The sequence below is a fragment of the Pholcus phalangioides genome, unplaced genomic scaffold (genome assembly GCF_987345545.1).
Source record: "Pholcus phalangioides strain wild (caught in Gottingen) unplaced genomic scaffold, Ppha-v1.0 ptg000029l_1, whole genome shotgun sequence".
Lineage (NCBI taxonomy): Eukaryota > Metazoa > Arthropoda > Arachnida > Araneae > Pholcidae > Pholcus > Pholcus phalangioides.
The window spans coordinates 983062-1004406 of NW_028301619.1; the positions used below are offsets into that span (position 1 = coordinate 983062).

The following is a 21345-nucleotide window of genomic DNA, read 5'->3' on the forward strand; positions in this document are numbered from 1 at the left end:
TTTCTTCATAACAGAACTTTCTATTGCACATCAATTTTAAATATGCATCAAATTTAATTTTAGTGTTTTAATTCTTCATCAGTAGTTCATGATAAAACTACAAGGTAATCTCAAACACTTTTGACTTGAGGTGGGAGGCCAAGGGCAGGGAAAAGTTAACAGAGGACCTCAACTTGGGAAAGAATGTCTGATTTTTTTCAACACAGATAGTTTGTTTAAATTTTAAACTCTAAATTAGTAGAGCCCATGCAGAAATGAGATCTAGCTCGAACAGCCCCTAACACTTCAAAAAACCTTAGTCGGCAGATGAACTTCCCCAACATAACTTTCGCTACTTAAACTGTTCCGTTTGGGTATATAGGATTTTATGGCGACTTTTAAGCATATGGCAATACTGTTAATAAGCTCTTTTTTTAATGGGAGCCATAAAAATAGTCAGTTCCTCTTTCTCAAACTTTTTCATAGTGACGAGTAAACGAGGGTTTAATAACATTGTTGTCTATGAAAGCTGGAAGAGCCTGAAGAAAAATGGCGACTTAATCGGAGTGACAACTTATTAGAGTGACGACTTAACAAGGTTTTACTGTACTTAATATGATTGTAAAATAATTTCCTGCTCTCTATAGAATTATTTTGGACAATATATGTGTATTTCTTTATATAAAATATACAATTTCAATAGAGCATAATATAAAAGCTGAAGAAACTATGGAAGTATTTGATATTCTCTAATTTAACATGATTCTCGACCTTCCAAAATTTCTACTGCTTATATACATGCATGTGCATTGATATAAACCATCTGCTGCACTTTTTTATAACAGATAGTTGTTTTAAAACATTCTTTTTATGCCATATATGTAATGTTGTGTGTGATTTCTGTTATTATAAAATAATCTAGATAATCACTGATACTTAAAACGATATCCTTATTGTGCATAACATTAGAATATAGCTAGCAATAAAAATATTAAATTGTAGGACTAAAATATATTTTAATTTAGCAGTGCTGATTGCATATGATGCTCAAGAAAAGCTCGTATAACTTATTTATTATAACTTATTACAAAACTAAGAATGATGACATCGACAATTAAGATTTATGATATTAGGAATAAGCAGCTCTATTCAGCTCTATTTCACTTATTAAATTGAATGCAGGTAATCAATAGATAGAATGTACCATACAATTATAGGCCTATATTATCTGTTCTAGACTGTCGAGAAATTCAAAATTGTAAACTGATTAATATTTTTTTTTGATTATTGTAATAAGTTTGTGTTTTAAAATAAATCGTAATATACAAAAAAGTAAGTTTTTCATCATGTTATCAACCTATTGTGTTTGAAATATTATTCAAAACATTCAGCTTTTGATGGTTTAAACCAGTTTTTGATGCTTGTCATATCAAAAACCCAACGCTGGATTGAACCAAAGGAATATAGTAAACTGATATAGAACCCAAGTATATGGAACATGGCAAGTAATTATTAAAGAGATTTTGTATGTGATGAAAGAAAAACCTAGAAAAGAAATACAGTAAAGCCTCATTAACTCATCATTTTTCTTTGATTTCATCTAGCTTTCATAGATAACCATGTTATTAAACCAGGGTTGGCAGGTTTTTGACGCATGGCAGTTTTTTATGGTTTAAACTGTGACATCAAAAACCTCAAATATTGCTTTTCAATACAAAAATTTTCATTGGAAAAACATGTTAATTACAAGATTCATCGAAAGACTGGTTATTTGTGGAGATTTAGATTACAAGGAAGAAAATTCATCACTGCCCCCACGGGGACTCGAACCCCGGTCTCTTGCTTGCCGGACGAGTGCTCTACCATCTAAGCTATGAAAGCAGATAGAATGTATCTATATATATATATATATATATATCCGCTCCAAGGTTGAAACATTTTATCTGCTTTCATAGCTTAGATGGTAGAGCACTCGTCCGGCAAGCGAGAGACCGGGGTTCGAGTCCCCGTGGGGGGCAGTGATGAATTTTCTTCCTTGTAATCTAAATCTCCACAAATAACCAGTCTTTCGATGAATCTTGTATTGACAAGTGGAGAGGACGTTTCTATATACATGTTAATTGCATGTATTGTTTAAAATGACTTATACAAAGAATAAATACTTAATATGAATTCAAAATAATTTTCTACTCTCTATCAAATTATTTTGCACAATATATGTATTGTTTTCTTATAAAATATACAATTTGAATAGAGCATAGTATAAAAGCTGAAGGAAAAACTATCGCACTATACTATTTGATATTCTTCAATTCCGGATGATTCTGGACCTTCAAAAATTTCTTCAATTGCTTATATATGTGTATTGATATAAACCACATGCTGTACTCTTTTCATAACAAATAGGTGTTAAAAAATACCATATATGTAATATTGATTTATGTTATATTAAATTACCTAGATAATCACTGATACTTGAAAGAATATCCTTATTGTGCATAACATTAGAATATATATCTAGCAATCAAAATACTAAATTGTAGTAATAAAATGACTTTTAATTTGGAGTGTTGGCTTGTATATGTGGTGCTTAAGAAACTCCTGCAACTTATTCTTACTTTTGCACTAAGAATAAGTTTTACTATCATATGGTATATTTATTGGCATTTATACAATGCCAATTTGAAGTGTTTTTCCAATTGAAGCTGTATTTAAATGTGCAAAACAATGATTTGGGTATATCAAGTCCTGCCAGCTCTGCTTTGATTGAAAATACTCTTAACTCTGAATTTATGCAACCTAAGCTAAGAAATTTTTAGGTGAGAATAAATTAGTTTAATTATAGTGTACTGACAGATGCTGCGTGAGAATTTTTATATGGAATAAAATCTTGGGCAGATATGAAAATTTAAAATATTGAAAAATATGTATTTTATGCACAGTAATTATAATTCAAAATATAATACACTTTAATCTACCTGAATGTGTTTTTTTATTTAATATATCTATCGGGTTAAAAAAAAACTATTTGATAACATTGACAATAAGTTTTTCACTGTTTCAATACTGTGTTTCTAAGGTCCTAACCCTGATCCCTTATCACACGTTTTGAATAAACAGCTCTCTTTGACTTAGTAAATTGAACAAAGATAATCAATAGAGTTTAGATAAAATTAACTATAAAATTATGTATTTGTTCTAGATTCTTTGTCCTAAATTTTTTCTTTGTCGAAAAATTAAAAATCGTAAATTATAATTGGTATTCTGTTTTAATTATTGTAATAAATTAGTGTTTAAAAATAAAGCATTGTAATATGTAAAAAGGTAAGTTCTTCATGTTATATACCTATTGTGTTCAAAACATTATCCAAAAGCCTTCATTTAGGTGTTTGACAGTTTAAACCAGTTTTTTATGCTTATGTCAAAAACCCAACCCTGTATTAAACCCTCCTTTACTTGTCGCAGACCTGCCAACTCTCCGGATTTAGGCGGGAGACTCCGGATTTTTCATCCTTCCTCCCGCTCTTCGGATTTTTAAAAATTTTTCCAGATTTTCGCAGAAAATTAGATTTTTGCGAGCTTTCATGTTGTCGTGACGCCAATGAAAGTAGTCGTCGTTAGGGAAAACACCCATCGAGAGAGAGAGAGAGAGGACAGCCGTGGTCATTTCCATCGAGCAGCCGTATGAAAAAGTCTTGGTGACTGCATTTAAGCAACTGGCAAAGACTTTAAGTAGCGTTTATCTGCAATAATTTATCAGGGGCATGACTTTGGTTGCCAAAATTCCTGTATAATCATTATTGTATTCCATTAACAGCCATGCGGTAAACACAAGTTTTTTCATCAGCAGTTTTGTATTTTGAAGTTTTTTAATTGTTTCCTCCGATTAAATATGTGTTCAGAAAGAAAATATAAAACTTTAAGCTATATACAGCTAAATATAAAGCTTTTGAGAGTTCATATACTCAAGATTATCAATCACTGATAGCATCCATGAAAGGAAACTTAAGTTTTATGAGCAGTATACGTAAATGTGATTTCTCTATTCTGCATGGAAAGACTGACATGAAATTATATTCTGCTCGGGGGGGGGGGCAATGGAACTTTTTCTTCATTTTAAAAAAATGTTTTCGAAAAATATTTTTTTGTGATTTTTTTGATCGAGTCTATGAGTGTCGGGGGGGGGGGGGGGGGTGCCCCCCTTCAGAAGAATCTCTGGATTTCTGAATTCCAAAAGTTGGCACGTCTGTTGTCGCTAATTTCAGTTGTCACTAGGAAAAGTTTGAGTCAGAAACAGGTTATTTCTATGGCTCCCTTTAAAGAAAGGGCTTGATAACAACATTGCCATATGTTCAAAAGTGACCGTAAAAACCATATGTACCAAAACGGAACAGCTCTAGTTAATAAAGTTATATGGACAAAGTTCATTTGCTGACTAAAAAAATCAAAGCTCTAGAAACTTTAGGGATTGTTCAAACTGGACTCTATTTCTGCATTTGCCCTATTAATTTTAGGCTTCAGATTAAATCAAAATATTTTTGTTGAAAAACCAGACATTTTTTCAAAAGGTGAAGCCTTTTAGTGTCTGCTTTGCCCTGTGTAGTACCCCCTCAAGTCAAAATTGGGCAGTGTGTTCGAGTTTATCTTATATTTGTATCATGAATTGCTGATAAGTGTATCAGTGTATTTTACCATATAAGTAAAATACTAAAAGCTCAAAAAAGGTAAAAAAATTTTTTTTGTAAATATTGTAATCTTAATTCATATTTTAGTAAATGTTATATTTTTCACAATATTGCACATTAAAACTGATGACACTTTGCTTAAATAGTCATTATTTCTTGATAACGCGAGTGAAAACTTATTGAGGTCTTACTGTATCTAAGCTTTTTAGTTACATGTGCACCATGGGTTTTCTATTTCAAATCTGAATTAACATGAATCCCATTGTATTCCCACGAGACTTTATCTAAAGTAGGGCAGAGTTACGACTTGGGGCAACCGTGCTGAGTGTGATTTATGCTGAACTATTTAAATGTGTTGCATCTCTAATACCAGAAGTCAAGAGATTTGGTATTTCATTTGACCATATGAATCATAATTTTATTTATGTACACACTTGTGCCAAATAGAACTTGATTTTTTTTCTTTGCTACAGCAAACACAAAATACATTTAAAAGACAAAACAGAAACCACATACAGACCTGCCAACTCTCCCGATTTAGGAGGGAGACTCCGGATTTTTTCAGAAAATTAGATTTTACGCGAGCTTTCGCGTTGCCATGGCGTCAATGATTACTGTCATCGTTAGAGAAAACACAAATAGAGGACAGCCGTGGTCATTTCCATTGAGCAGCCTCAAAAAAGTCTCTGTGACCGCATTTAAGCAACTGGCAAAGACGCAACTTTGTTTACGTACGTTTCTCGGCACTCATTTATCAGGGGCATGACATTCGTTGCCGAAATTCCTGTATAATCCTTATTATATTCCGTTAACAGCTGTGCGGTAAACATGTTTTTTTTTGTCGGCAGCGTTGTAATTTGAGTTTTTTTAATTGTTTCTTCCGATTAAACGTGTTCAGAAAGAAAATATAAAACTTTAAGCTATAATAAAGCTAAAATATAAAGCTTATAAGAGTTTATATACCCAAGATAGAATCACTGATAGCATCCACGAAAGGAATGATTTCTCTATTCTGTGCGGAAAGACTGACATGGAATTATATTCTGCTCAGGGGCAATGCAGAACTTGCCTTGGGGGGGGGGTGTAACTTTTTCTTAATTGATTAAAAAAAAAAATTTGAATTTTTTTTTTGATCGAGTCTGCGAATGCCGGGGGGGGGGGGGGTCCCGCTCGGGAGAATCTCCGGATTTCTGGATTTCAAAAGTTGGCACGTCTGCACATAGAAAAGGCAAGACATGAACACATATATAACCACATTGGGCCCTAAGGCAGCCCATGAATTAAATTATATTTTATGTAAGCACTTTTTAAATGATCTGCCTGGTGGTTACCTAAAAGTAACAATTGATGTCGACCTGAGAAATATTTTAAAACTATTCTAAAACATCGAATTCTGTTGATTAATATGTGCTATATACTGGTCATGTATACAAACGACCATCTGACAGGTGGCTATTATGTATATGAATATGTTCAATTCAAAAGAACTGATGGGCATCGGCAGTGTTTCGAACCTGTGAGTGCTCTCTCATCTTGAGCTTTATATACAGGAAATTTCAATTTCTGAATAAATTCTGGAGACGTTAAGACCCATGTCACCAATTACCATGGGTGTTCAAGCACCCGCAGTTACCCCCGGCTTTAACACCACAGAGGATTGGGTTCTAATTCTCATTTGTAATAGGCTTTACTAGATCTCGTTTGAATAAACCACTGTGAGCTCCAAATGACTGTGGTGTTGCAAAAATGAACAAATTACAAATAGATACAGTTGAACATCATTAAATGGAGTTGCTTAACACATTTTACTGCTTTATGTGAAATATGTATTGGGTCTCACATTAAAGTGAAATTTAAAAAATATCTGACAACAAAAAATTTGGTCTAAGTGAAGTAATTTCCTTAGTCCCTTTTTCTTTCTGTGAAAAGATTTAACTCTGATAGAGAAATTTTCTTTCTGTTTATGCTGTAAGACAGTGCTTCCCATGGGTGGAGATACATGGGAGCATGAAGGGGTTGCAGCTCCCTCCCCAGCATCAAAGATTTGTAAGGTTGATAAAAATATATGTCTGTGCTCCAAAGCAGAATATTTTGGATTGTTCTGCAACAAGCCCTCGGCTGATTAGAAAATTTTTCATAATAGTGATTCTTCACTATACTTGTCTTTAAATTCTTCCAGATTGTTCTGTGACGTACTTTGCAGATTTTGGCATATTCTACTTTGGGGTCTGTATAAATGTATCGACTTCATTCTCCACTGAAAGTTGCAAAAGATTAAAATTGATTTCTTATCAAATGTTTTTATTTTGTAGATTCACTTGCATTCCTCCCATTTCATTAAGACCCCCCTATTTCATTAACAAAACCCCAGGGGGGGGGGTCGCTATTCTGCGCTTAGGAACTACTCGTATAAGAAAATAGCCCAGTGCGTTCATTTTGTCGAATGAAAAAAGATCACTAAAAAGTACCAGAAAAGTTGCAGAATTTCACTTTTGGTGTATGGTAGACATCCTGTTAAGACCTATTGTATGATGCACAAAACAATGTATTCACACCAATGGAAGTCTCAGGCCCTCCGCTAGCAAAACAAGGTTTTTATATTTAATTTGACATATTTAATACAAATATTATTACTAATCAGCCGTGGTCATCAATCACATAACCAATCATAATCATTTTGAGGCCTAACCCTAGACAATGGTGGTAACAGGTATGTTACACAATGGCAAATCAATGATAATCCAGCCATATCGCAGTGGTTTGTTATTTAGTAAAAACCCCTTTGGAAGAAAAGAAAAAGATGATCCCCCATAAAATCCTTCATGCGTTACTGCCCTACCTTTACCCTAGTCACTGATGGATTAAAGGAGGGTGCGACTTCCCCACAGAGAGCAAAAACAAAATTCTCTGGGATATAGTACAATAAACCCCCTCCCCAGTATTTGTTGCATCTTCCAACCAACTGCTTCCACCCATAAAATTGCATTAATCTGTCACTGCTTCCTGTGCTTTGGTACACTGTTTGGGAAACTACTATGGTATAAGTGTTTTAACAAACTCGCGTGAAGGTGTGGATCTAATCCCCTCCTTCTCCCCAAGCGAAATACGATAGTTCATGAAATTTTCAGAACTTTATATGATAATATTGCATTCAGTCAATCTGTTCAAAATTACCTATACCAATGCTCTTGATTAAATACATTCAAGAAAACTTCCACTGAAAAACAGGAACTAAAAAAAAGCCACGATGAGAAAAAACTGTGACTATCGTGGAAAATACGGGGCAAAATGCTGGACATATGACCATCTTTTTCAGAGTGTCTAATTTTTAGCAATTTGTAAAATCACCCCCTCTCCCCAACCGCAAGCTCTAGATCCACCCATGCTACGTGTACATGTGTTGAAACATTGTTCAAGAAATCTGAAAACATATATTCTAATTTATGTGAGGTAGAGTTCGCAAAATAATAATTAAGTGAATAAAAATTTTTCCCTCAAATCCAATCATACCAGTTAAACACTAAATTTATCAAATGTATTTTTTTATTCCCCATGTGTCCACCTGCTCTCGTAAAGATCGAGCTATATCAGCATTGTCATTTCAACTCGGTTGTTGTTACATCAGATTCCACGGATATTAAACATCGGGCAAGCGCACTCACTGTATCTGTATCATCATTTCAACTTCAGTGTTTAATATTGGTGGAATCTGATGTAACAATATTGTACAAGCGCACTCTCTATATTGGCGGTAACAGATGTAACAATATCGCTCAAGCACATCACTATATCTGTGGTATTGGTCATTAACATTGCGCAAGCGCACTGGTTATATCGACATCGTCATTTCAACTCTCATGTTCTTACATTGGATTCCACTGATATTAGATATTGGAATTAATGATTCATCTCTGTGTTCAAAAACGTGAAATTAGTATATCGATGTGGGCATCAGTTACATCAGTGATTTATTATAAATTGATATATTGCCCAGTCCTTTCTTTTTTTTCAAACCAAGCACAACTCAGGTCTATAACCATATATGGGCAATTTACTACATAGTGAGTTGTGGTGGAATTGTAGGTGTGTGTACCTAACAATCTGTGTGCATATGTAGTGTTGTCTGGTTTTTCAGTGCTGCCATCTATATTTCAGAAGTGAAGTGTAAAGATTGAATTACATTTGTATCATTTGTTGTTCTCTGTGATGAGACTTTTTAAAGGGGAGATTGGCTCACATTCGCACCTCAAAGTTTGGAACCACAGAAAACCAACTTCAGCCGACCACCACTGTGGCGATGGTGGGGTTCCTAACCCGGGACTTCGCGATGCGAGTCCATCACTGTGACTACTAGAATTGCCCAGTTCTACTGAACAATCGATATTCTAGGAGCTTAGCTTTTCTATCTGCATGTATCGGACACAAAAATGAGCTTAGCAATTGGATGAGGACACTATGAACTCACTGAGTTGTGTACATAGTGCCTAGTCCGTTAGAGATGCTTCAATATCTACCTGAGATGTAAAGTGAGATGTGTCCGGTCCTTCATTATTAAATGTGTACATAGTGTTAAATATGAAAAGATATTCAGTAACTCATCTTTTTCTATAAATTCTTGTTTATACAATTTTTAATTTGTTTATTTTACCCTTCAGTAGATTTTGTACTTTTTATAGGGCTCCTTAGTGTTTTTTAAAAAAAGCTTATCTTTATATTTTGGGCAGTACCTGGAGAAAAAACTATTTTCCATAGAATCCTGCTTAAAATTGCATTTTGGCTTACGAAGATTTTGGCTAACGAATATTATTCTGAAATGAATTATCTTCATTAGCTGAAGTATCACTTGTAATGTAAAAATAATTCTTAGTTATATAGTCATATCTAAAGTGAAATTACCACCATACCCTTGCTAAAAAAAGGGATGTGTTGCTCTTGTTTTCTAGGAGGAACAACCTCCACCAAACTTGTCAGTTTTTTTCACACATTATTAACCCTTAAACTGCTCCCACTGTCTATAGATGATGAGTGTAGCTTGCAGAATCGCTTTATACAAATACAAATACAACGCCACAACAGGCAAAATGCCCAACGAGGTGGCTGATAAAAAGATGCCCATAATTTATGGTGATTCACAGTGCAGAGAAAGAGGAATTTTTTTCTCATACATACAGAAAGGCTTTATTCTATTTTCACAGTCTAAGGGTTAATAATCATTTATTAATAGGTTTGTATTAGAGCAAAACTTTTATATTAATAAAATTTACTAATATTACTTTAAATTGCCCTTGTCTTTCATTTCCATATTTTCAAAGTTCAGATACAATTACTGTATTTCTTGATCTACTAATTTTATTTTAATTATTTAAAAAAAATTATTTCCATCACTTAGTGAATCAGATACTGTTATTTATCCTCTTTAAGATACTCTTATATTCTCATGTGTGAGAACTCCTATACATATTCTTTAGACAAAATGATTTCAAGTTATAAAACGTTAGTTATATTTAACCCTTTTGAGGACCAAAAAGTGAAAGGAACAAAAATTCTGTATGAATTTTTCATTCTTTCCAATGATATTTTACTTGGTGCTTATTAAAAAAAATTATTTTTTGAAGATTGTTTTTTTTTCCTTTTTTTTATTGAAAAGTTGCATTTTGGATTTTTTTTCATTCAATTTCAGGGATACTGCTGGACAAGAAAGATTCAGAACAATCACCACAGCCTATTATAGGGGAGCAATGGTAAGATCAAGATGACAAAGATTGGTTTCTATAAATACATTTGATATTTTCTCTTTGGTCTCTTCGCATTCTTTTAAAGTCATTCTTCTGTAGTTCATCCTGGACTGGAGTAGGCTATAAGGTTTTGGAGATCATACCTACAGATAGACTGACTTGGTTGAGGCTTGAGGGGGGATGTGAGAGCTAAGTGTGCCCTTGTTGGCACACGGAATGAGTTATAAAGAGACTTAATTTTTGAATATGTTTACAATGGAAGAATGCCGGTGGTGGGGGATATGATCAAAGTATTCAAAATTTTCAACGGGATGGACCATGAATTATTAATACGTTGTCAATTGACTGCTTCGACAAGGCGACACCCATATCAATTGATAAGGGTCAACTCCAGGTTGTGGTACTCCTGAGGAGTAGTAAATTATAACACAATTAATATATTTAAAAAGTGAAAAGCTAAACAGGTTGGAGTAAATCGAGAAGCTATCCGTACTTAGAATAAAACAGCCATAATATTTTTTTATGTGGGCTTTGTATATTTTATCATGCATGTATAGTATTTAGTTTTTATAATTACATTTTTAATGGGGATACTGTATTTTAGAAATATGACATCCACATTTGAATCGTTAAATGTAAAAGTGAGTCATGTCTCATTTTTAAAGTTTTTATTTTTTGATGGATTCTTGTAAAAGAGACACCAATTCGTTGTTTTATGGTAAAATGTGTCAAGTCTCTCCTCTAGATGCTGAGACAAAAGGAACCTTAAAATTTGAAAGGTGTCTTGTCTCCTTTTTACATTTAGTTCTCGAACACTAACAGGTGGCAGCAGGGTTTTCTGTTGAGCTACCTTCATGAGAAGGTTTTCATCATTTAAATTGCTTTTGTTTTGTTGTTTGTTGACCAAGGGTTGTGGTTATTCGACATTATTAATGAAACGCCATCGTAAGTGAATCGTGGAAGTAACATCAGATTATTCAGACTCTTCTTCATCTTAGGAGGAAAATGTCTTGACTAAGCAAAGGAAACAAGGAAAGAAATACATTGTCTTACAGACGAAATTTCATTAAGGATGCCAGGCTCAAAGGGGAAGCGCATATTAATACTGCTAGAAAATAAATTGCTAAAAAAACTTCGCCCATTGTGAAGTGACAATACGTAAGTATCAAATTCTCATAACTGGTATAGGGACAATTTCACTTTAAGTTAGGGTGGTTTATTTGATTTTTGTGTTATCTCCAAATTAGTGTTTTTTTAATCTTTAAAAAATTTTAAATTATATTTTTCTAGTTGCTGCCCTGGCAAGTGTCTCAAGCTCTTTGATGAAGGTGAATTGATAGTCTTGTTTACTTAGTTCTACACAAAAAGGACAAAAAATTAGCGAAATAGTTTCCTTCAAGGCTTGATGGAGATAGTTTCATTGGGTAGAAAAAGAACCAGAGTGAACGTGCCAGAAGAGAAGAGGAAACCCAAAGGTTGTACAGTTTACTATGAGCTCCTAAAATCTGGTCTTGATCAAAAAGTATGTAAACAAGCCTTCGTGAAAACTTACCAAGTGACCAAAGAGTTCAGAGAATCTGGGACCTTTTAAGATTGAGCAAAATCACCACAGACACGATATTTCCGTTATACTAGAAAAGAAGTGACCTACTTGAATTCTGATCGCAGTGTGAAAACTATGCATGCCCTTTTCAAAGAAATTCACACTGATAAGATTTCTTAACAGTTATTGGCAGTACTTCAAGGAAAACTTTTCTCTTAGATTTGGAAGGCCAGCAAAGGACACATGTGAAGAGTTAAAGGTTAATATGAAAAGTTCTGCCCTTTGTGAATCAGCTAAGCGAACTGCCGTGGCAGAATTATTAGTGTGTAAAAGAAGCAAAAAATTTTATGATGCAATCGAAAAAGCTTTGCTTTGCCAAGAAAACAGCGATATTCTGTCTGTGTATTGACAATATGACTACATTATCCTTACCTCAGATTCTAGTGCCTGATATGTTCTATTTCAGGTAGCTGAGTGTTAATATCTTAGGTATTCGTAACCTAAGAGATAGTAAAATGAAATGTTTCATTTATGATAAAACAAAGAAGCAAAGGGCCTAATGAAGTCGTGTTACTTTTGAAAAATATATATGTCGATGCAGCTGAAGATGGAAAGATTTTGTACCTTTTTATGGTCAACTGTGGAAGGCAGGATAAAAATTACATTTTTTTTATGAAGTTTTTGATATTCTCAGTAGAGTATGGACGTTTTGAGGAAATTAAACTACCTTTCCTCATCGAAGGACATTTGTTTTACCCTGTGATAGGGATTTCACCCTGATTAAACAAAAATAGAGAAATTGTGTGTACGCAGTGGACAAATGTGTGGATTTGATCAATCAGATTGCATCAACATTTACTGTAGCAGAACTTAAAAGTGTAAGGACGTTATTAATTTCAAGACATTTTGGCCAATCTGTACAAGAAGAAAATCTTAAATTTGGAAAGCAGGGGAAAGAATGTCCTAAAAGAGCACAAGGTTTTTCTATTCCAAATACCATCAATTTTCTGTGCTCAAAGATTCATCCCATACAGTTGAAATGTACACAATACATCAGTGGTATATTAGCTCACAAATTGTCCCACTAAGATAACTTGGTGTACCACTTATGATAAACCCCAAAGCAAGGCTTATTTATCAACAAAACTTCTAATGACCAAAGAAAAAAATGGATGATTTGAATAAAACAAAAAAATACATCCCAATGCAGTATAAAGATTTTTGGGAAAAGATTTTATTGCACCAACCATTAATTATTTAGAAAGGCACCTGGAAGAGTAGTACTTTTGATCCCTGTCTGATACACAGTTTGTATAGTATGCAAAGCTAAATAAAGTTTGTTTCATTGTGTACATTTGTTTACTTATGTGTTTTCCTGATATTTTTCATTGGGAAATTAGGGGCTCTAAGATGTTTACTTGTAAAAAAAGGTCATGACTGTATGAGACTTAACTCGCTTGTGGATATTCTTAAGCAAGTAAAATTAAAAATCCAGCCTCAGGGCTTCATTAAATGTATTCCAAAGACATTACAATTAAATTTTTTACTAAAAACAAACTATTGGAGTTTTTTTCCTCTCCTGAAAACTTAAAAACATGTGACATGACCCCTTTTTACATTTAGCGATTCATGTATTGTCTCCAAAACTGGAGCCAGTTCAACAAAATCAACACCAGTTTAGAAATCAGCAGCTTCAATATACCCTAAAACGTTTGAAACTTCCTTGGCAACTTCAGAAAAAAAAAATAATTGAGCAATGTTATTTTTTATTAAACACATTTTGTACTTTTACTTAGTCTGTATCAGTACCTGACAAGCACCAGGTCACCATTTTGACTGAAAAATTAGGATTGGCACCTAAAATTTTCTAAATATGGTTACTAAATTTTTTGAAATTCATATCAGTATATTTATCAACATTAAAGGGTGTTACTGTATTCTGGAAAAAGTTGAAAGTACTATAAATAATGTTTTAAGAACAGGTTTAATATTAATAACAAATTATTTATTACATTAAAAGTGGATATACATAAACTAAGCACTGGAGTGAAAATGCCCAAACCGCTTACTTGCTGGAGACACAAAATGTTGTGTTTACAAAAGTGCTGTTGCCACTACATGATAGCAAAATAACCCCTCTTGTATGAAGAGATGGAAGGGAACCCGGGTTCAATTCCCAGAGGAGGCAAATCACTTTTCTTTCCAAATATTAGTTTCGGCATAACATCCAGAAAATTCAATTTCTCAGTAATCCCTCTTGGTTTTAGCCTTTTAAATGGCTAAGTATATTTATTGCAATACTCCCCAAAAAAAATCGGAAGTACATAGATGATTATATGAATGTAAAACTAGAAGTTAATGTTCGTAAATCAAATGTGAAGGCTTTCTTCGCTCACGCAATGGATATCGACGAGTCACTGGTACAGTACTTTTATCAGCAATATTATGATTCACCCGATAACTTTTTGTTGCACAGCAGAAGAACTCACTCCACTGTTTGACATTTGACAGGAATATAATTGTCACATCTGTCGTGACGGATTTGGAAGTGATGAATGGGTAATGTTCTCATCAACAGGAACATGTGTAATAGATCTGCCGCCTGCCAGTCCAGTGGTTAGGGAGCTAGCTTCTGACTGTGCAGGTCTGGGTTCGAATCCTGGGTCGGGCATGGATGTCTACTAATACTAACAAATTCCCTGGATAGATCGTAACAATCTCTTGGGAATACGTGCTGATCACATCTTTCACTTGCAATTGATTTCCTAGGAATATCACATACACTACTATCAGCAGTCACTGGATTATAAGCATGATCAGGGCGTAACTTATCAATGTGAGCAAGATATTTCTCACTGGCGATGTTAACAATCCATGTCTTGCTTCCCTTGGGTTCTACCAACGTTCCCTGACTCCATTGATGATTGTTACTGGATTGAATAAAAACTTTCTGACCAAGGTGAAAAAAGCTTTTTTCATTCATAATACATTTTCTGTGAATCTTGTTTTTTTACCCTCGCTTGAACACTGGGATGTACAAGAGACAACGGTGTTCTGAGTTGTCTAGACAAACAATTCAGCGGGTGATAAACCAGTTGTACAATGAGGTGAACGATATGTCATCAGGATTGAGAAATTTCCTTACTCAAGATCTATGATCATTTTTCAGTTTTTTCATACATGCTTGAAAGTCTGTACTGACCTTTCTGCGAGTTGAATGAAAACTGCATTCGGTTTTAAAAAGGATCTGAATTCCTCCAAAACCAATTGAGGACCATTGTCAGAAACCAACTCTGATGGTAAACCATATCGAGAAAATAACTGTTGTAAAGCATATCAGTGGTACTAACCAAAGTAATAGAAAGCATTTGTATCACCTCCAACCATTTAGAGTGGCTATCAACAACCTAAAGATAATTCTTTTCATCTTTTTGTGCAAAATCAGTATGTCAATATGCACCGTATCCCATGGAAATTTGGACCGCACCCACTGTTGAAGTGGGGTTGCTGATAAAGCTTTGCTTGCCTTCTGACATGCAGAACAATGTTGAACAAGATTTTCAATTTTTGCAATTGTATCCACCAAATATGACCTCTGGCAATAGCTTTTATCTTGGAAATTTCAGAATGTGTATCGTACCATAGAAGACAACCACAGTCCACGGACAACTAATCCTTGCATATGAAAAATGGTTTTAAAGCCTCATTATTGAGTCTTTAAAGCCAACCATTCTGAACATATTTCAAGGCCATTCCCAAAATTGAGTCATTGCAAGTTACCTTGGCAATATCTGAACTAATTATCGGCAAATCCTCACAATATGAAATCTTGAATGCATCAGATTGTGCATCCATCTCAGATTCTACTGGAGCATGAGATAATCCATCAGCTTTGTCTTAATCAGAACTCTTTTTGTATTCAATAGAATACTTGAATGAAGATAATAAAGCCCACCTCTGCAGCCTAGCGGCTGCAATTACATGGACTCCTTTGTCTGGTGCAGAAATGCTTATTAAAGGGCAATGGTCAGTAACCAATACAAAAGGTTTACCAAACAAATACTGCTGAATTTTTTTTATAGCAAAAATTATTGTTCCTGCCTTTTTTTCAATTTGAGAATAATTTTGTTCAGCTTTAGTTAATGTTCTAGAGGCATATGCTATGGGACATTCCTTATTGTCTATCACATGTGATAAAACAGCTCCCAAACCAAATGGAGAAGCATCACAAGATACTTGTAATGGCAAGGTTTCATCATAGTGGAAGTACTGCATCTGATGATAAAATTTTTTTACATTTCTTAAAAGTTTCTTCACACTGAGACGACTATTTCCATGGTGTGTCCTTTTGAAGCAATTTATATATAGGACCCAATAGCATAGCAAAATTTTAACGAACTTTGAGTAATAGTTCAAGAGACCTAAGAATGACTTAAGTTCAGTGACATTAGTGGGAGCTTTCATTTGCTTAATGCACTTAATCTTTTCACATCAGTAGGATGAATACCTTGATTGTCAATTATATGGCCAAGAAATTTTACACTTTCTTGCAAAAAGCTACATTTTGACAAATTAAGTTTCGCATTATAATCAGAAAATCATTCAAATACCTTTTCTAATGTTTTCAAATGTGCGTTAATTGTATCACCAGAAATCAAAATATCATCTTGAAAACATATCTGATTACAAACCCTGAAGGATCTTTTCAATTGATGATTGAGAAATTGCTAATGCACTATTTATGCCATACAACAATCTTGATGGATGTACTAAACCTAGGTGAGTGTTGAAAGTAAGACATTCTCGAGAACGTTGATCAAGTTTGATTTGTTGATAAGCATGACTCAAGTCCAACTTTGAAAAATACTTTCCATCATTGAGAGTCGAAAACAAATCCTGCTGTGTAGGCAGTGGATATTGATTTTGATAAAGATACTTGTTCAGTGACTTTAAAATCACCACAGAGTCGAGCATCACCATTCTTTTTCATCACAAGAGGTGTTGCCCAACTGGAATGCTCCACGTTGTACAGATTCGTGAATTTCTTTGGCAACTTTCACTTTCAATGAATAAGGCACAGGATGGGATTTTTGCAAAAAACTGGTTGAGCATCCTTCATTTCCATTGTTGCCTTGATATGTCTAATTGGTTCACAACTTTCCTCGAAAAGCTTGTAATATTTATCAGTCAGCCTCCTGGCAGGATCACCAGATTCATTCATTTTGCATATAGAAAATATTTTAGGCTAATTCAACTTGAAACATTTTATCCAGTCTCTTCTCCAAACAATGCTGGTCGATCGCTTTGCACAATTATAGCACAAGACTTGGAAGTTTGATATTGCCTTTGGCGATAGACCTGAGTTGTGCTTGGTTTAAAAAAAAAAAAAAAAAAGTCTGATTCTCGTAAGTGACATCTACAATCACCTCCCCGGAAACATCAATAGGATTTTTATTGTAATCCTGAAGAAATACATTCATAAATCTGGGAACAACCTGAGGTAGATTTTTCTTTAGCCAATACTCGGAGACAGGGTTGTTTGGTTTTAACCAGGGTTGGTAAAAAACCCGTTTTTTTTTACAAAAACCAAAAAACCGGGTTTTTTTGGTTTAAACCAGGTTTTTTTGTTTTAAATAGTATTAACATTAAAAACAGTAAAATTTCTGAAAAATCATTCAAACTTCTAATAATTAATTAAAATAAAATATTTATTAATGTAATTAACACTATTCCCATATTAATTAACCAATAAATATTTCTGACATTTTAACAAAAACCAACTTTTGCAATTTAATTATTTTTTGCAACTCAATGGATCACTGTGTGTTTGAAAATTCTTTCAATGTTATTATTAATCATATAATATATAAAGGTTTTTTTCTCCAGTTACTTTCAGTATACTTAATTAGAAAGCTATTTTGCATAAACTAATAAAAATTAGGTGAATATAATGTATTTAATGAAGCATAAATAATGCAGATTAATTAGCAATGATTTACGCTATACAGGGTGATTATAACTAAGGTTCTGATTTCAAAACACTGTAAAAAAAGAACGATTGTCAGAATGACTTGAAAATTGACATGAATATTCCTGAAGAAATGGAATTTTATTTGGTAAAGGAAAAAAATAACAACTTAAAAATGTAAAATTAATGACATCCAACACATGGGAAATTTGCTTGCAGAACGGAAATGATAGCCAGTCATGGCAAAATGATAATTATAGCATTTCACGATTTCATAATTAATGGAAACATCACTAAAAAACGAAGTAATCAACAACTACAACTTACCCAAGAAATGTTAAATATGTTGTCCACAGTGTTCTGGATATGAGGTGAAAGCACAAAAATTCTTGTTCAACAACAGAGTATGCCATGGTCATGATGTGGATGCGCTTGCAATTCATCTTTATTGAACCGACCTCTCTCTTCCCCCCCCCCCCATTAATATTCCTGAGGAACTGCTAACATATAGGAAGGGATGCACTGGAGATTGCAATTAACCAAAGTTTGGAGATTGCAATTCATAGCCAGTCATAGCAAAATGATAGTTATAGCATTTCACGATTTCATAATTAATGGAAACATAAAAAAAAAACGAAGTAATCTACAACTTACTCAAGAAATGTTAAATTTGTTGTCCACCGTGTTCTGGATATGAGGTGAAAGCACAAAAATTCTTGTTCAACAACAGAGTATGCCATGGTCATGATGTGGATGCGCTTGCAATTCATCTTTATTGAACCGACCTCTCCCCCCCCCCCCCATTAATATTCCTGAGGATCTGCTAACATATAGGAGGGGATGCACTGGAGATTGCAATTCATAGCCAGTCATGGCAAAATGATAATTATAGCATTTCACGATTTCATAATTAATGGAAACATCACAAAAAGTACGAAGTAATCAACAACTACAACTTACTCAAGAAATGTTAAATATGTTGTCCACAGTGTTCTGGATATGAGGGGAAAGCACAAAAAATCTTGTTCAACAACAGAGTATGCCATGGTCATGATGTGGATGCGCTTGCAATTCATCTTTATTGAACCGACCTCTTCCCCCCCCCCCCCCCATTAATATTCCTGAGGAACTGCTAACATATAGGAAGGGATGCACTGGAGATTTCAATTAACCAAAGTTTGCAATCTGACCACTGCTCGTAACATTTTGTGGCACCAACCCCCCCCCCCCCCCCAGAAGTTGCAAGGGTTAATTTGCATCCTGTTATTGTCAAAATGGGTCTTCAGCAGCTGCTTTGCTGGTATTGCAATGTGCAAGAAGTTGTTCTATTCACACACTGATGCTGTGGAAGTGCCGAAATGATGTGGTTGCACAAAATAGATTATACTGCTGGCCAAGTGTACTGCATTATCTACTTGCACTTTTTTCCTTTTGCGAAAGAAACTTCCATTGCTTCAGGAGTATCCATGTAAATTTTCAAGTCATTCTGATCAGTACTTATTGTATAGTTTTGGAATCAAAACCTAAATTATAATCATGCTGTATATAGCTGATTATTTTTCATAAATCTGTTACTACTATCCAGTAGAACCTTTGATTAACTGGGCTTAACCATGAAAGTATTAAAAAAAAACAACTATTATTATTAACGAATATTAAGAATGGGAGATATACAGTAGATGTGCTACTTCTTATGGGAAAGAAAATAAAAATGTATGTGAAGGTAATGTAACTACTAGTACACTAGTCTTTGTCCTTTAAGGACAGCTGGTGTCTTTATTGGATTATAAGACCACCTGCCCCTAGCATGATGGTATCACTACTGTTGCTGCTTCTTTGTGAAGGGAAAAAGAAACCTGTGAGAAATACACCACTGCATTTAGATGTGTGATGCAATCTTTATTCATGAATTTGCTGAAGATAGAGCATCAGAATGTAGCCAAAGGTTAGAAAATGTGGCAAGAATGAGAAATTTTGGCTTCTGTATATAGCTTTAAATAACTAAGATATTTCATATGAACAAAATCTTATGTCATTTAAAGATATACCATCAGAATGTACCCCAAGGATATAAAATGTGGTAAAAATGAAACATTTTGTCTAATAATGAACCAATATGATATTTTTCAAGGAAAAAAATGATATTTAGGCCACTTTTATCTGATTTTTTGAAAAAAAACCACTTGGTTAAAACCAAACAACCCTGGTTTTAACCAAGTGGTTTTTTTCAAAAAATCAAATAAAACTGGCCTAAATGTCATATATCATATTGGTTCATTATTAGCCAAAATGTTTCATTTTTACCACATTTTATATCCTTGGGGTACATTCTGATGGTATATCTTTAAATGACATAAGATTTTATTAGTGGTTTTTTTCAAAAGTCATAAAAGTGGCCTGAATATATATATATTATTTTTTTTCATATGAAGTATTTTAGTTATTTAAAGTTATATACAGAAGCCAAAATTTCTCATTCTTACCACATTTTCTAACCTTTGGCTACATTCTGATGCTCTATCTTAAGCAAATTCATGAATAAGGATTGCATCACACATCTAAATGTGGTGTATTTCTCACAGGTTTCTTTTTCCCTTCACAAAGAAGCAGCAACAGTAGTAACACCATCATGCTAGGGGCACACACACACACACAGGTGGTCTTGTATTCCAATAAAGACACCAGCTGTCCTTAAAGAACAAAGACTAGTGTACTAGTAGTTACATTACCTTCACATCCATTTTCTTTCCCATAAGAAGTAGCACATCTACTGTATATCTCCCAGTCTTAATATTCAATAGTTGGTAGTTTTTTTTTTATACTTTCACTGTTAAGTCCAGTTAATGAAGGTTCTACTGTATAGTAGTAACAGATTTATGAAAAATAATCAGCTATATACAGGGTGATTATAATTTAAGTTTTGATTCCAAAACTATACAATAAGTACTGGTCAGAATGACTTGAAAATTGTGATGGATACTCCTGGAGCAATGGAAGTTTCCTTTGCAAGAGGAAAAAAGTGCAAGTAGATGATGCTGTACTTGGCCAGCAGTATAATCTATTTTGTGCAACCACATCATTTCGGCACTTTCACAGCATCAGTGTGTGGATAGAACAACTTCCTGCACATTGCAATATCAGCAAAGCAGCTGCTGAAGCTTTAACTTTCCACTGAGACTTTGTTGAGATAAGACGCACGTTTTTCTTCTCCATTCTTTTGCACCGATCGAAGAAATGGCACCCTCCTGCGCCGAACTTGATAAGTGGATTTCCGCTATGGAGAATAAGCTGTCTGCCGTCGACCGAATCGAGGCTAAACTGACTGCGTTGGATACCATCAGTGGAAAACTAGAATGCTTGAATTCACTGAGTGATCTATCAGAAAGTGTCAAATTCATGAGCGAGAAATTTGAGGAGCTGAAACTAACCATCAGC

General features: G+C 34.2%; 1 protein-coding gene across 1 annotated transcript in view; it reads left to right on the forward strand.

Moving 5' to 3' along the window:
- Positions 1 to 21345, forward strand: part of Rab8 (RAS oncogene family member Rab8) — a 96672-nt gene that overhangs the window by 29608 nt on the left and 45719 nt on the right. Inside the window, exon 3 of the mRNA XM_089252522.1 lies at positions 10345 to 10405. Within this exon, the coding sequence (XP_089108648.1) occupies positions 10345 to 10405 (61 nt within the window). The remainder of the gene's footprint in view (positions 1 to 10344; positions 10406 to 21345) is intronic.